The sequence below is a fragment of the Pelmatolapia mariae genome, linkage group LG2, assembly GCF_036321145.2.
Source record: "Pelmatolapia mariae isolate MD_Pm_ZW linkage group LG2, Pm_UMD_F_2, whole genome shotgun sequence".
Classification (NCBI taxonomy): Eukaryota; Metazoa; Chordata; class Actinopteri; order Cichliformes; family Cichlidae; genus Pelmatolapia; species Pelmatolapia mariae.
The window spans coordinates 26,700,608-26,717,173 of NC_086228.1; the positions used below are offsets into that span (position 1 = coordinate 26,700,608).

General features: G+C 41.6%; 1 protein-coding gene across 1 annotated transcript in view; it reads left to right on the top strand.

Moving 5' to 3' along the window:
* Positions 1-16,566, top strand: part of LOC134644335 (dedicator of cytokinesis protein 2) — a 96,559-nt gene that overhangs the window by 4,203 nt on the left and 75,790 nt on the right. Inside the window, exons 6-21 of the mRNA XM_063497309.1 lie at positions 81-229; positions 497-632; positions 1,273-1,430; positions 2,633-2,714; positions 2,882-3,017; positions 3,873-3,948; positions 4,108-4,184; positions 6,258-6,508; positions 6,845-6,943; positions 7,115-7,187; positions 7,485-7,588; positions 8,668-8,869; positions 10,376-10,473; positions 10,576-10,665; positions 10,916-11,016; positions 13,142-13,276. Coding sequence (XP_063353379.1) covers positions 81-229; positions 497-632; positions 1,273-1,430; positions 2,633-2,714; positions 2,882-3,017; positions 3,873-3,948; positions 4,108-4,184; positions 6,258-6,508; positions 6,845-6,943; positions 7,115-7,187; positions 7,485-7,588; positions 8,668-8,869; positions 10,376-10,473; positions 10,576-10,665; positions 10,916-11,016; positions 13,142-13,276 — 1,967 coding nt within the window. The remainder of the gene's footprint in view (positions 1-80; positions 230-496; positions 633-1,272; positions 1,431-2,632; positions 2,715-2,881; positions 3,018-3,872; positions 3,949-4,107; positions 4,185-6,257; positions 6,509-6,844; positions 6,944-7,114; positions 7,188-7,484; positions 7,589-8,667; positions 8,870-10,375; positions 10,474-10,575; positions 10,666-10,915; positions 11,017-13,141; positions 13,277-16,566) is intronic.

Consider the following 16,566-nt stretch of genomic DNA (forward strand, 5'->3'; position numbering starts at 1 on the left):
TAAACAGTGAGCCACTTTTTGTACTCGTGTGTGTGTGTGTTTGTGCGCCTGAATCTAACATCATTTATTTACCTCTCCAGGCCAATAAAGAGGCACGTGTCAAACAGGTCCAGAGGCTGATGTGGGAACTGATGGAGTGGCGTTCTCAGCTCCTGTCTGGCACCCTGCCTAGTGATGAATTCAAGGAGCTAAAGCAGAAAGTTACTTCCAAGATTGACTATGGCAACAAGTATGCCTGCATTAATATTTAAACATGTTTATACTTTCTCATTGTTTAAAGCTTAATCAACCAACCAGATTTTTTGTCAGACTGACTGTATAGTTCATGTTAGTTTGATCTCCTTTGAACATCTTTCTGTTCTTTTCCTGATAACTTTGTCTTATGATCTCTATTCCTTTGCCTCCCAGTCCATACCCCTTGCTGTGTTCCTGTGTTGCTCTTCCCTCATCCTTGTTCACCTTGTATCAATCTTCCCTCTATTACTCCCCACACCAGGATCCTTGAATTGGACCAGGTTGTTCGAGATGACGACGGGAACATCTTGGACCCAGAGCGAGCCAACGTCATCAGTCTATTTCGGGCCCATGAGGAGGCCACAGCCAAGATCAATGAACGCATCAAAGAGGAGCAGGTATATAACAAACTGTAGGAAGGAGAGGGCCATATAGAAAATGTTTTCCAAGGGTGAATGTGATGTCACAGTCACAACAGTGTTGTTTTTTTCAGCTTGGAAGCAACAACCAGGGAGTTTTTTTTCTGGAGTAACTTCTACCCCATTATTGGGGTAATACAAGTACACGTAAAAGTTACCCTGAACTAAACACGAGTAGAAAAACGACTTTATTACTTTTTAAAAAAATAATAAATTAGTAAAATAAAACTTAATCCTTATGAAAAAGTCCTTAAATAATACATTTTACTTCCCAGTCATGTGTGCTAGCTTGGACTAATTAAGAATTCACTTCCTTACAAATTGGCTTAACTTCACTTCAACTCCATCCAGCCAATTTTTCATTTCAGCCTTGACTCAGTTCATTGACAGAATGCATTTCTGATGATTTTCTTACTCAGTGATTTCCATTTCCCGCACAAACCCACAATCTGCAGCTGCAGCTGGTGCATTTTAGAATAAGTAACCACGAATTATAAAACATTAGAGCAGCCAAACACATTTATCAGACCCTTGCCAAAATGAACACTTTTGGTTGGAATTTTATCCTGTTAAATCGTCATCAGTAGTTATCTCCTAAAATTAATTTCCTCTCACGCAGTCCAACATCCAGACAGACCACAGCGGGATCTCAGCACGGATCCAGTCCTCCCCCACCCACAGCCTCTACGTCTTTGTGAGGAACTTTGTCTGTCGCATTGGAGAGGACTCAGAGCTCTTCATGTCCCTCTATGATCCCAATAAGCAAACCATCATCAGGTGTCACTTCTCTTTCCTTACCTTATTCGCTAAAGGTGTTTCAGACATCTGTTCCTGTCAGGTGGATTAGACACTCAGGAAGATTTGGCTTCACATTGTGAAGTAAAGTTATTGCAGGTCTTATATATTTTTCAGTGTCACTGAAAGGAAGTGACTTTTTATTTTGTGTTAAATCATAAACATACAGACTGAAAGATAAGGTGATTTTTTTTCTTATGTAATTGATTCTTCTTTGGAAATTAACATCATAGTTCCAGCTAAAAAATTACATCCCTTGTTTGTTTAGATGTCGTTGTTGTTGTTGTTTTTTTTTAACCTTACCTCAATCGTTCTGCTGTATAAAACATATATGCAAAACCTTTTTTCTAGTTCTTCTTGTGTCTGTATACCTCTCCATTGTTTCTCTTCTATTGCTAAGCCCTGTTAAATGTGAACAACGGCATGCCAAAAATAAATATACAGAAACTACAAATTATAGGGCCGCACATACTGAGTGGCAGCACTGTGTGGTGCCTGACAGTGCTGACGTTAAGCCCTGTCACTCACTGTCATACTGGCTATATCTATGTCTCAGCCACAGAAGCTGAAAGTATTAAGATAGACCCAAGTCTGTCATCTTATTCTTATAACATATATTGTCCACAGCTACTCTTTTGTATTTTCTTGCCATTGGCTGTGATCTCTGATTCACTTCTGTCTCATCTTTTCTTATGTGCTTAAATAATTTACTATTTTCTTTGATAACCATTTTTTTCGCGGAGGTATGTTTATCCACATCTCCCTGAAAAAAGTGAAGAACAGTAGGGTTCAATATTTTAGAAAGATATTAGGTTTTTCTAATTTTTTTTAGCCTTACTGCACCCACACGTTTTCTTGGGGTCCGCTTTTCTATTCTCCTCCCTTAAAGTGTCTCTTACATGTTTATGTAGCTACACAGGGTAGATTTAGTAGTTACAGCTGTTTGCAAGGGGATCAAAGATTTGAGCTTAAGTTTCACTGAAACCGTTTTCATTGTGAATCATGTGCATCAGTCAGGCTGCAGTGCACAGTTTCATTTTGGCTAGTAGAGTATGTCTACAAATTTAATTATGAACGATGAGATAATCTATATGTGGTTGCTTGCTAAAATGTAAAATTAATTTAAAAATGTTTATTTATTTGTGTATTTATTTATTTGTAACTCTTTACCCTTCTTTGTACAGTGAGAACTACTTAGTACGCTGGGGCAGCAAAGGTTTTCCTAAAGAGATTGACATGCTCAACAACCTGAAGGTTGTCTTTACAGTAAGTGACCACACGAGGGCAATGTCACACTGTTCTTAGCTGTGGAGAGATGAAATAGGTGACCTATTTCTTTTCAGAAGATTACATAGCATTTTCTTTTTTTGTTTCTTTATTCCTGATTTCTGAATTTATTTCATGCACAATTTTTTTATGTCTTTGTTCAACAGGACTTGGGAAACAAAGACCTGAGCAGAGAGAAGATTTATTTGATCTGTCAGATTGTAAGAGTAGGCAGGATGGACCTGAAAGAAGCAATCAACAAGAAGTTTACTCAGGGCCTGAGGAGGCCTTTTGGGGTGGCAGGTAAGTCATGAAGAGACAATGCAGAGGTTTTTTTTTCCAACGTGCTACTAAATTTCTAGCCCTAGTGATCAAGGGGTGGAAAAAGTACATAGGCAATCTTCATTGTCAGTGTTTGCTAGTTCAGCGATAAGCAATGTTTATTTTACAGTTTTGTTACATGTACCAAATTATGACACACTTTTGCACTAATGAACAGATATATTGAACACTAGTCATCGTATATAGTGAACAGGAAACACACTGTTGCATAATTTGAAGGCAGTGAAGAAGACTGCAAGTCTGTGAATTTAAAAAGTGCAGGGTTAAAACCCTTTTTCAAAAAAAGTAGCTTTGTAAATGCTTTGTGAGCATACTGGTGACCTCGAGGTAACTGAGCATGTCTTTTTGATTAATGTTGAGGGTCAACAGAAGCTTTCATCCGATTCACAGGAGAAAAAGCTAACACGTCTCATTTCAGTACCAAATTCCACCAGTTTTACCATCAATAATGACTTTTGTTAGGTGCTTCAATCATTTTTACTTGTGTTCTCTAAAGGTCAACATTGTTTTGCTTCACCTCTCAGCTTCTGCTTGTGCTGTTGCAGGTGTTATTGAACATATTTACACCTGGGAGCTATCCTTTGTACAAAGCTAAAATGTTGATGGTGACCGTAAAGCCCTTTATTTTTTACACTTTTGGCTTCTGAGAATCTCACTTCTAAGTTGCCTATATCCTCATGTAACTTCACAACGAGCAATGAGGAGGCCAGTCTTTCTAATGTGGTGTTTTGCTAATGTGAAACCTCAGTACGGATTACAACCTAGTACTTTTTTGATTCTGTGATCACAGACACATTTGTTTTCTCTTCTTGGCAGTGATGGACATCAGTGATATCATCAAAGGGAAGATTGAATGCGATGAAGAGAAGCAGTATTTCATCCCCTTTTTCCCGTATGTCCTGTTTCTTGTTTCTTTTTTTCCACTCCACCTCTCTCTGACCTTTTCTTAGCAATTAAAAACCTGAAAATCTATTACCCATAAAATTAAGAAAACAGTACTGTAATTTTCTGCATATGAATGTTTTCTTTGTGTTTGTATGTTTGGCTCCAGGGTAGTTGCAGAAAATGACTTTCTCCACACCTTACTGAACAAAGTGACAACATCACGAGGAGACAGTGGTGGCCAAGGTACAGTTTTGCAATCCCAGGCTTTGTTCTTTGTTCCTAGACATGTGGCAGTTCTTGCAAAAGTCCTGCACGCACTGAAGGTTCCCACTGGACTGTATATGCTCCAGTCATTTGTGGTCAGATAAAATGGCAGTTCTTCATTGCATCCTCGCCTCTTTTCTTTGCACTAGGGTGGAGAATGAAGGACATTATCCTGATGTATGGCACCCACCCTTGAGCTGGTGTTTTCATTTTACTTAACCTCCATTTCTCCCTGACCAGACTCCAGTCTTGCTGCTCACTACCTCATGTTTATGGCTGACTTTGACAACCCCTATGGGTGACACTGTCTTGTTCCATATAGAGTAACCCCACATATCCGACTGCACTGTCATATCGCTCAGCTTTTATCCTCCTCTCGCTCCTGAAGGCCCTGGGCATAACCTGGAAAATGAAAGGAGCACTTGAACAAGCAGATATGGAAGGAACACTTGAGGCAACCAGATGCCTGCTCTTAACATTACTCACCCCTAATCTCTCCTTCCTCTCACTTTTAGGTGCTTTTTCTACTGCCCAGACACACACACACACACACACACACACACACACACAACACATTGAGTGTTTTCCCTGTAGGTCTGTGGTTAGCCTTGAAAATGTGGGTTTGTAACACAGTCTAGATTTCACCACCTATGTATTTCCCTAAAATAGCTCACCTCTTTTTTCCCTTTTGATTCCCCATTCCTTTTCTTTGCTTTTTCACCTAATTTCTCTGAAACCCTCTGAGAGTCCATTTTCTTTAGAAGTAAATTCTGTCGATAATAATAATACCTCCATCTTTTCTTTTCCTCCTTTGCTCCCATTTCCTAAATGGGACACAGCAATTTTCAAGCATTTATTGCAGTCTTGTCTGCAATGCCAGCACATCCTCAGTTCATTTTAATATCATGTTTCCCATAAATAAACAGTAACCTTTTACATAAAACAAAGCATGCATTAAGTTCAGCCCTCAGGCCTCATGTTTCAGGGTTTCTGTTGGTCCTGAAAACATCTTAAGGTTTTTTTAAAATTCAGTTTTAATACTACAGGTCCTTGAAGTTATTTTCATTTATTTGGCTTCCATTTGAATTTACATTCCCACAGAGAAATAAATGAACACTCGTTTTGCGATCCCTCGTTTAAAGAAGACTTGAGTGGTGCCTGTATGTACATGTAAACGCTCTTAAATTTGCTAAGGTTTGGTCTTGCAAAGTTCTTTAAAATATTCAGTTTATGCTCGTGTCCATTAAAATACACTGTTTTTACACAGGTTGTTTTATATGATAGAGGGTCCTGCAGGCCAAATCTTATCTGTGCATCTTTCTCTTTCTGGTCTGTTGCATTTTACAGAAACGCATGTATGCTTGAAGAATAAGCATAAAAAGTTTTATGATACCATAAACTGACTGGTATATAGTGCGTACCCTTACTCTAACTGTGTGCTCAAACCACTTTTTGCTACAGTGCTCATTCACATACATTCAAAGAACTTTTTTTCTATACCATTTTCACACAAACTCACACTCTGATGCATCAGAGGCAACTCTGGGTTCAGTGTCTTGCCCAAACATACTTCAGTACGCAGACTGGAGAAGCTGGCGAATCCACTGATCTTCTAGCCACAGCTGCCACAAAGCTGGGCTTGGAGCTGGGTTTGGGTTTGAGCCTGGGCCCGGTCTTGCAGTAGAGAATGGAGCCAGCGAAAGAAGTGAGGCAACTGAGGACGGGGCTGGTCACCTGAGACCTGCTCAGATTTACTTCATATGTGCTTCAGGGTTCCCAACAAAGCATACCCATGGCAGCTCTACACAAAATATAAATCTCATGGCTTTAACTAGAAATGTGACTAGATATAAGCTTGAAAAGCCTCTTCCTAGTGTCTGTTAACCAACACAACCACAACTTATCACGCTTTATGTAGTGCAGAAGAATAATATGTATAAGGAAAAAACGTATATAAAGTCAGTATCACATCTTTCTTTTTTTCTTTTTTTTAGTAGTACTTTCTCTTCCTCCATCTCTAATACACAGTCTTCTTCATTCTCTTATCCATAGGGCTGTGGGTCACCATGAAGGCTCTGGTGGGGGACATCGTGCAGATTCGGAAGGAATACCCTCACCTCGTGGACCGCAGCACCGTGGTAGCCCGGAAGCTTGGCTTCCCAGAGATCATTATGCCTGGAGATGTTCGCAATGACATCTACCTCACCTTACAGGGCGGAGACTTCGACAAATACAACAAGACAACCCAGAAAAACGTGGAGGTCATCATGTGGGTCTGTGATGAGGAGGGCAAAGTCATACAGGTGAGGAAATGTGAAATAACAGGGACAGAGCATATCAGTGAATTCAAAGAGGAGAGGGATTTCTATGAACTGTGATTGGTTTGTGTGTGTCTAGGGTATAGATAAAGTGTGCGGGTGCAAAAGTATATGTTGTGTATTAAATGATTGAGGTGGTGTAGGTCATTGAGCAAGCACAGCACTGATGAAACACTTACTCACCCTCTCATAGTCAGGGCAAATGGATACGGATTTATCCCAGAAGGCAAATCCATCTTAGGCATACATGGATGCACACACAAACATAAATTCTTCACAGTCACTGTGAGGCGTATTTTTCTTTACCTCTCTTTTTCCTAGAACTCCATCTGTCTGGGAGCAGGGGATAAGGCAGTCAGTGAGTATAGATCTGTCATCTACTACCAAGTCAAACAGCCCCGCTGGATGGAGACGTTTAAGGTGTGTGCGTTTTATTTCCTTATCTACTAGTCTCTTCGTTCCGTTGTCTTGATATAATGCATTTGCATTCGGGATTTCTAACTTTCAAGGCAAAAAATCACATCATACTGTCAGTATGTCTTTAGGATATCAGTTTTATTATATTCTACAATAACGTGAGATATCCTCCAGGTGGCAGTCCCCCTGGAAGAAATGCACAGAATTCATTTACGCTTTATGTTCAGACATCGCTCTTCCCAGGAGTGTAAGTATCACCCTCTGTCTCTCTCTACTTGTCTGCATTCTTCATTAGATCATCACTCTTAACTCCTCCTCTCTGATCCCCTGAGTATAATGTGACACTGAAAGGACAGAATGAGTCTAACCTATTTGGAAAATGAGCCAAGGCATCATTACGCATACTTGATTAAACAAATGAGCACTTTTTCTTTTTTCTGCGTGTGAATTCTCAAACTCCTTCCGCCCTTTCTCTATTTCCCTGATGTGTTTTTCCCCTGGCCATTTCTAGTTTTGTTTACTTATCGTTCTCCTTCATTTGCAGCCAAGGATAAGAGTGAGAAGAACTTCGCTATGGCTTTTGTGCGTCTAATGAAGGAGGATGGGACTGTTCTGCAGGATGGGCTGCATGAACTTGTGGTCTTCAAGGTCAGAACCAGCGGCAGAACTTTTGGATAAAGAAAGACGAACTAATGAATGGACTCAGTATCCTCTCAAAAGGAAATGCCACCATCCTCGTTTTCCAGTTTAGAGAATAGCGCATATAGACCTACGAACACATAATAACAAACAAAGAATGATCCTTTCATGATTAATTTATGTTTACAATATGAAGGTCAAACGAAAGTGGTGAAAATGTGCACAGCTATTTGTCGAAAATACTGTCTGGTAGATAATCTACAAATAAGTTTGAAAGATGTTTGCACCAGAAAAACATCTAACAATGTATGTTTAAATGCAACAATCATCAAAACTGACCTAAACATGTAGCGAGTATAGATAAGAGGTTATGGCCACCCAGACAGGTTGAGTGAAGCCAAATAGATTTCCTGCCAAATGAGCCCAAGCTAAGATTGAATCCCCATATTGATTAAATGCCAAACCCAATGAAGATTAATTACTCGTGATTCACTCAAAGACCAAATGGATGGTCCCTCTGTGCCCTCTTTCTCGATTATCTCTCGTTATCCCTGCATTCCTCTCGATCTCTGCTCCGCTCATGGCTTCACTCTCTTACTCTCCAATTTTTCCAGCCACTCACTCATTATTTACTGATGTGGCATTAATGAGGACAGAGTTGAGGGTGCTGAGTTGAAAATATGACATTCACTGATGCCCTCACCTCTGCCGTGCCAGAGCTGTCCCACTGCTACCACTACCCACTACCTGCCACCCTGAAGCAATCAACCTAGAAGAACCGTTGATGTTGATGTGACAAATTAACGGTGTTCTGTTTTTGTCAAAGCTTCTATCTTTCTAACTTGTCTGACACAGCTGTATCCAAAACTATGAGTTCACAAAAATTAAGGCACAAGTAAATAAGGCTTAGGCATAACATAGGATTACTCTTTACAAATCTTACAAAAGTATCAAATCGATCAGTTTTTCATTTACATCAAGGTGTCTTGTAAGCTGAGACAATTTCCATACATCTATGCCATCTTTAACAATTTTGTTGCACTAATGGTATCCACAGCATTTTGTTAAAAATGACTTTGTGCTTTTAGGGTGACAGCAAGCGCATGGAAGACGTGAACTCCTACTTGTCTTTGCCCTCAACCCGCAGCCATCACAGTGACCCCCACAAGATGTCCACACTGAGCCGCAGCTCAAGCAGCGTGTCTGGGGGAGGAGGAGGCCTGTCTGTGAGCTCTAGAGACAGCTTCACCATCTCCACCCTGGTCTGCTCCACTAAACTCACCCAAAATGGTACGTGCAAGCGTGATATTGTGGCGACGTTAGCAAGCTAGAGGCTTGGCAGGGCAAACGATTTTTACACAGAAACAGCCATGAAAACACAATAGATGACAAAAGGTCAAAAGCAGACCTTTATGTGGAGGAGGGTGCTTGAAATCAAGCCTGACACATCCAAAAAAAAAAAACCCATTAATTAACAACTTCTTTCAACAGACTAATAAGGCCAGGCAAAGACAATGAATCATCGGTTGGCTGTGAAATTAGTAGAGGACAAATCCACTCCTTACAAGTCTGTAAGAAATACTGGTCGGATGTGGCCTCATGTATTGAGCTGGATTCACATGTTTCCCTAGAAAACAACAAACTTGTGGTGAAATGCAATCAACATTTTACTAACGTGCTAAGACTGTGTTATTTTTAGGTTTAGGGTTAAAAGTTGAGGTGAGGTCAAATTAGAGGAAAGACAACCTCTAACCAATTAATTGTGAGTCAACAGAATCTTAATTAGACTATATGTTTTGTGGTCATGGAATAATAAGCAAGGGATGGAGGGCAGGCTGTGTATATACATGGATTTTATTAGCAGGGAATGTCATCATTTTGTCCTACACACTCAGGCAGCCCCACAGGCCAGACACACACACACACACACACACACACACACACACACACACACACACACAGAGTGAACTGCACATCTACATCTAATGCAAAAAGCACGTACACCCCAGACAGTAAGGTGCATCAGAGACAGGTGGAGTTCAACAGCTGTTACTGAGGAAGCCAGTCCATCACTATAATGAACATTATCCTGCTGTATTAATCACCTGTACCACGTGCACACAGACACACACATGCACACACTTACACACACAAAGGCTTTTAAGCATGCATGCACACAATGTTGTTCAGGGCCACCCACCAGATGTGCGGCTTGGCCCGGTGAGTCAGAAATTACCGGACAGGGAAAGCAGTGAGCCTTACGTGGGCAGCACTACAGAGACATGGAAATCTGCCCCGTGTCAAACTGAAGCAGAATTAATGACACAGACTGTGGATTTGAAAGTCCCAGAGGGATGGACACTGTCCATATAACAATCATTACTTGACAAATCTCCACTTTGTTGGCAGATGGAGATGAACTTGAGACTCTAGAATTAAATGTATATTGCCCAGGAAGCATAAACTTTATGTTTATTATTGTATATTTAAAACCCGGTTGATTACATTTACAGTGGTTTAAAACAGGGAAAACAGCAAATTGCTGAACTTCAATGCTGTCAGTTAATTAGTGTAACTAATTAAATCATTTATTGTTTCAACTCTAATTTTAATGCAGCGCAGGAAAAATCAGCTTACTATATTTCACATGAAATTAAAACTGCATTCTGCGCAATACCAAGGAGAATCTCTCTCTTTTTTAATTATGCTGTTAATTGAGATGGCATTTACATTATAGTTGAGTAACCTCAACTTCCACCTGAACATCAAAAATCCTTTGTTTTCTCGTCTGTGTAGTGGGGCTTTTGGGTCTGCTCAAGTGGAGGACTCGACCTGAGCTCCTCAAAGAAAACTTGGAGAAGCTAAAAATCATTGATGGAGAGGAGGTGGTCAAGGTCAGTGGTGTGAATACAAGTGTGCCATTCAATAAGTGTGTAGACTAGCGTGTGTGTACTTTGACTGCTTCTCTCTTTTTTTTTCTGTACATGTGTATGTAGTTTCTGCAGGACACTCTGGATGCCTTGTTCAACATTATGATGGAACACTCTCAGACTGATGACTATGACATTCTTGTGTTTGATGCCTTGGTGAGTGTGTGGTTTTTGTGAGTCTGACTTTGCATGCATGCGTTGTCAACACATGTAGCAGATATCTTGACAGGCTATCTCTGCGTTCAACGGGTCTTGACATCTTTGTATCTACCCGTCCATCTTTTCCCAAATAAACACGACTGTCAGATGATCATTCAAAAATTCTCATCTGCCTTTTAAATGTTTTACTGCTTTGTAAGCGTTTAACAAACTCTCATAGTCTCTCTTCTCTTACTATGTCTGGCAGATATACATCATCGGGCTCATCGCTGACAGAAAATTCCAGCACTTCAACACAGTGCTGGAGGCCTACATCAAGCAACATTTCAGTGCTACGCTGGCTTACAAGTAGGTTATTTCCATTATCAGAAGCCTCTTACTGTCATGTCACTCCTGAAAGAGTAAGATACACTTTTCAACAGCACATCCCATTTACTGGAGCAGCAAAGGAAGTTGCTGAATGATTTGGTGAATTGAATATAAACCGCATGGTGCAGTGATTAATAACTTCACTCTTGGTTAGTCAGATCCCTGGTCTCAACAGCTCACAGTGACACATGACAACAAGAGCTCAGCAAATAGAGACAGGCTTCTCCAGGAAATGTGAGCTTTTGTCTGAACGGTGCTGAGTGACAGGATGCAGCCAGAGGCCGATGGTGTGGGTTTTTGTTTACTTGTATAATGACAATAGAAATAAATATGGTGATGAAAACCCCTTATGTAATCATATTAATCTGAGGTAAATGAGTTTATATTTCACATAATCACTGTAAAATGTCACGCATTTAAGAATAAAATAGGAAATGCCACTCTTATTTAAAAGATGCTGTAAATGAGGCAGCGACACGTAGGACTGATGAGAATATCACATTCCAGCATGTCCGGCAAAATATCACGTTATAATGAAGTGGTCTTATACATGGTGTATTCATTGAGTTTATTTTGCAGCACGCAAACACAAAAACTGTACACTCATAATAGATGAAAATAGACTAATTATCAGCATTTCCACTTCAGACAAAGAAAACGTCCTTAGTGTTTCTGGGCAGAGGCCCTGGTGATCCCTCTGATCGTCCAATCCCTGCTTGACAAATCTGGCTATAGGGACATGGAACATCACCTGTATGGAGGGGAAGGAGCCCATATTAGTCTGTGAAGTCGAGAAACAGGGTCCCCTAGCTGAGGCTCTGAAATCAGTTTCCCCTTGATAAGGGATGGAAGGCTGATTTCCACTCTGGATTTCCGAGGCAGTAGACAGGGATGGCTATACTTGTATTTCCCTGGTGCCTGTACACTGGGTTCACCTTGGTGGACAAGATGGTTATTTCCCTCACCTCTAATTTCACTTTGCTTTCACTTTAAAACACATTTGTTTACAGTGCCAAAGCATCCACTAGAAAATTACGAACATGTCTGAAGATACGCTTGACTTCTATTCATCCTGCATCTTTTCTCACTTCCTCCCACTGTTCCACCTCTTAGCATTCCCTGCCCAATTATCCTCACAACTTTCTTCCTCCTCACTGCTTTGCTTTCTTTTTTTCACTCTATCGTTTCATATGTGCCTCTATCATAACTCCATCCCTCTCCAGTTAGTATGTTGGTATTCACCCTCTAAGAGGGTCACTGCAGCTTATCGCCTGTCAGCCCAGAGGCTATTATGTAAAACTGTCTAACTTGCTCTCACCATATTTTAAACTGCTCTCAGAAGGAATAAATCCTCCTGTACTTGCCTTTAAGCTACTGCACCAAAACAAAACTAGGGATCACTGACTAGTAATTACATTGGAAATATTTTCAAGTCCACTCTAATGGCAGTGAGGCCAGATTGGAGTCAAGTTTTAAAAGGACTTTTATTGTTTAAGAGGATTGTGTAGTTTTAAAGTGGTCGTTCTTAGGGAGCGATCTGCTGTTGCCACTTCATGGAAATTGAGTTATCACAAAACCAAAAGGCTATATAGCTACTGTACAAATGTTCTAGTGTTGTATAATATTGCGACACAGGAAGGTTAAAGAGGAAGATTCTGGTAGGTTGTAAACTTAGACTGAACTCTGTGCTACCCAAACCTCTCTCCAACTGCGTTGGCACAGCAGAATATTTATGTGTGTGTCTAAAGACGCCTGCAGGGTGTGCATGTGTTGGAGAATGATTTCTTCACCATGCATCTGAGGGCAAATAAAAATGTCTGTGAGCTGTGTGAAAGGTACATCTGTTGAGGTGTGAAATACTATTTTGCTATTTTTCCACAGCCACCTCTCTGTCAGTTTTTCTCTCTGGTTCTTTTGCTCTCACTCTATTGCACTCCGTCTTTCTGCTCTATGGAAGTGAAAAATGGAGTTGGTGATTAACTTTCCAACCTGTGCAACATCAGAAAAGGAATGACAATTTTGTCTGAATGATTTTGATTGTCTCCTTTCTCCCCATCCTGCACCTCCTTCCTGATTTTTTTCCCCCCGTATCTTTCTTCCCCAGAAAGCTGATGTCGGTGTTGAAGAGGTATCTAGATGTGTCCAGTCGAGGAGAACAGTGTGAGCCTATACTCCGAACCCTCAAAGCCCTCGAGTATATCTTCAAGTTTATCGTTCGTTCACGCATGCTCTACTCGCAGTGAGTACTGTTTTTTTCTGTTTTGTTTTTGGATCCACGACAATGCAAATAGAGATTCTTGAACACACACAGAACCCAGTGACTCTGCATTGCCAAAGTAATTGTTTTTGACAGCTCTGTGAGAAAGGCCTGCTGATTACAGCACTAAAGGTGCTAATAAGCATTGATGATGAAGTGCAGCAACCAAATGATCTAGCTAATGTCAGGGCAGGACTGCTGAATGGGCAGCCAACATGGCCAGAAAAGTTCCAGCAAGAGAGACACCCACTGTGCTGAGCCCAGGGCTGCACCATATGACGAGTGTAAACACCATTTATAACTAGTGAAAAAGTTGTTGCTGAGAGATCAGACAGATGATCCAGAAACATGATGTTCCCTGCCTGTGGGTGACTTGAGTGACTTTGTGTTGATGCCATTGGATGTAGGTACATAGGACACAACCCTGTAGAATTCTGTATGAATGTTTATAGAAATTAGTTTTGAGGGGATGTGTGTGTGTGTGTGTGTGTGTGTGTGCGCGCGCACACCACCTGGTCAGTGACAGTCTGTCTTTTTAATCTTCTAAAGGGCATCAGGGGTAGGGATGGGTACCGGTGTCCGGTGTCATGATGGCACCGGTTCTGACATAAACGGTAGTAACCAGACCGAAAAGCAGCGCACATTTCGGTGCTTTATTTCGGTGCTTTTTTTTTTTTCCTGAGCCAATTCTAGCCAATCATTTTACGTTTCCGAGGATAGTAGGCGGGCCCAGGTACGTACGTTCTTTTAGAGCAGAGCTACAGATTAAAAATGCCCAAGACGAAGCGGTCAAAAGTCTGGCTGTACTTCACAGCAAAATATGCAAACTCGGCTGCCTGCAACAAGTGCTTTAAGGTGATACTGTGATACTGTCAAAGGAGGTAACACCTCGAATCCGATGAAACACCTGGCGACACATAGCGGTTTTTTTTTAAAGCCGAGAAATGCACCGTATTTGATAGCTTGCTGCGAGACCTCACACCGAGCACATCTACTGCGGGTGTGGTGCCTGTTATCGGACCTGGAGTTAGCAACATCCCCCAAAAACTCGAAGAGGAGAGTCCTGGCCCCTAGCCCTGTCAGCGTAGCAGAAATGATGACGGATGATGATGGCAGTGAGTAGCTTAATTCTCTGCGTGAGTAGCTTAATGTTGTTCGTGTTTAATTTACGTTGAGTAGGCTAACCACGTTATTAAATTGATGCATGTAAGGTGAATTAGCAAACACCGTTGTAGTTACATGCGGCTGTCTTCTTGTTTGATGGCAGATACTCCCTTCACCCTGGCCAAAAAGGCTAAAATGACCAAAGAAAAAGTCGAAAACAGTTAAACATGAGAGGTTTTTGGACAAAGTTTGTGTTTTTTCCATTGTTTAAGCACTGCTTCCAGCCAAGAGTGATACCATATATGCCCTATAGCTGAAGAAAAGGCTTACATTGTTATCTTTTTACAAAAAAAAACAGCTAAACATGACAGGTTTTTGGACCAATTTTGTGTTCTCCATTCTTTAAGCACTGGTTTGAGCACCGTTTAAGCACCGGCACCGTTTCAAAAGTACCGGTTTGGCACCGGTATCGGATAAAACCTAAACGATACCCATCCCTAATCAGGGGCTTTTGATTGTTTGTTTATTTGATGAGAAACTGGAAATGGGAAGAGATAAATACATTTGGGTAATAAATTGATTATACTGAGTTTACTCTGCCAGTTGGGGACAAGGGCAAGTCCATCAAACTTTTAAGGTCAGATTTTGTTTGTTCCAGCATTCTTTTTTTTTTTTTTCTTTTTTTTTTTTTTTTAACCTGTCCCGTTTGGTTCTTTTGCCATCAGAATTATTGTCTAAAGGCGAAGAAAGATGCCCAACGGATTTACTTTACCAAATGGACCATCCCAGCCTTGCCGTAATGGTCCATTTGATTCACCTTTTATTGTTTATTTTATTTTCACTTGCTGAATACGGGACAGACTTGACTAGGGGAAAGAAAGGGGAGAAAGAAAGAGGGAAAGAAAAAAACTGAGAAGAGGGACGGGGAAAAAGGGCAAAAAACAAAAACCAACAGAATAAGCAGACAAAAAATACATATATCGATCACCTGGATCACCTGTTGAGAAAGAAAAAAGAAAGCAAGCAGAAGAAAACGAGAGTAATAGAATAAACAACATCACAATGATATATGGGAATATGACAGTAAATACTAAATATTAAACATTATTGTGCAGCACGTGAGATCGACAGCGCACAGTGTGCTTTGAGGTAGGAGCCAAAAAGGGTGTAGTTTGTGTGTGTGATCACCTGTGTGTACACCTGTGAGCATGGACGCGCTTGTTTTTTTAAAAGGTTCCTTCATGTAATGATCTGCTAGAGGGCGTGGGGAGCCACTGCCCCGTCCTCCAGGGCATGAAGCAGGTATGGAGGAGATCGAAACTCCAGACATCCAGAGGCCCCCAGAACACAAGAGACCAAGGAAGACCAACAGAGGGGCAGCCGCGCCACTATCCCAGAAAGAGCTGAGGAGAGTCCCAGATGAGGGGTCACTCAGCAGCCGCGGAGCAGAAGCCAGGGGGGGTTGCAGTGACGTGCCCGTGAGCTCCGCCGGCAGCCAGCTGCGCCTGAGTGACCGAGCCCCAGGCCGAGAGGCCGAGGGCACCCCATCCCCGAAGTGGCCCGAGGGAGCCCCAGGCTCCAGGCCCCGATAAGCAGCCGCCAAGGAGTGAGCTGGTGTGTACCTGGGCGCCCATCCCCGGACACAAAGAACCACCAACGCACCTATGTCTGAGGGCGTCCGCCACCGGCAGGGGAAGTGGTGGGGGGAGATAGGCCTCCAAACCTGTCAGGGCAGGACTGCTGAATGGGCAGCCAACATGGCCAGAAAAGTTCCAGCAAGAGAGACACCCACTGTGCTGAGCCCAGGGCTGCACCATATGACGAGTGTAAACACCATTTATAACTAGTGAAAAAGTTGTTGCTGAGAGATCAGACAGATGATCCAGAAACATGATGTTCCCTGCCTGTGGGTGACTTGAGTGACTTTGTGTTGATGCCATTGGATGTAGGTACATAGGACACAACCCTGTAGAATTCTGTATGAATGTTTATAGAAATTAGTTTTGAGGGGATGTGTGTGTGTATATGTGTGTGTGTGTGTGTGTGTGTGTGCGCGCGCGCACCACCTGGTCAGTGACAGTCTGTCTTTTTAATCTTCTAAAGGGCATCAGGGGCTTTTGATTGTTTGTTTATTTGATGAGAAACTGGAAATGGGAAGAGATAAATAC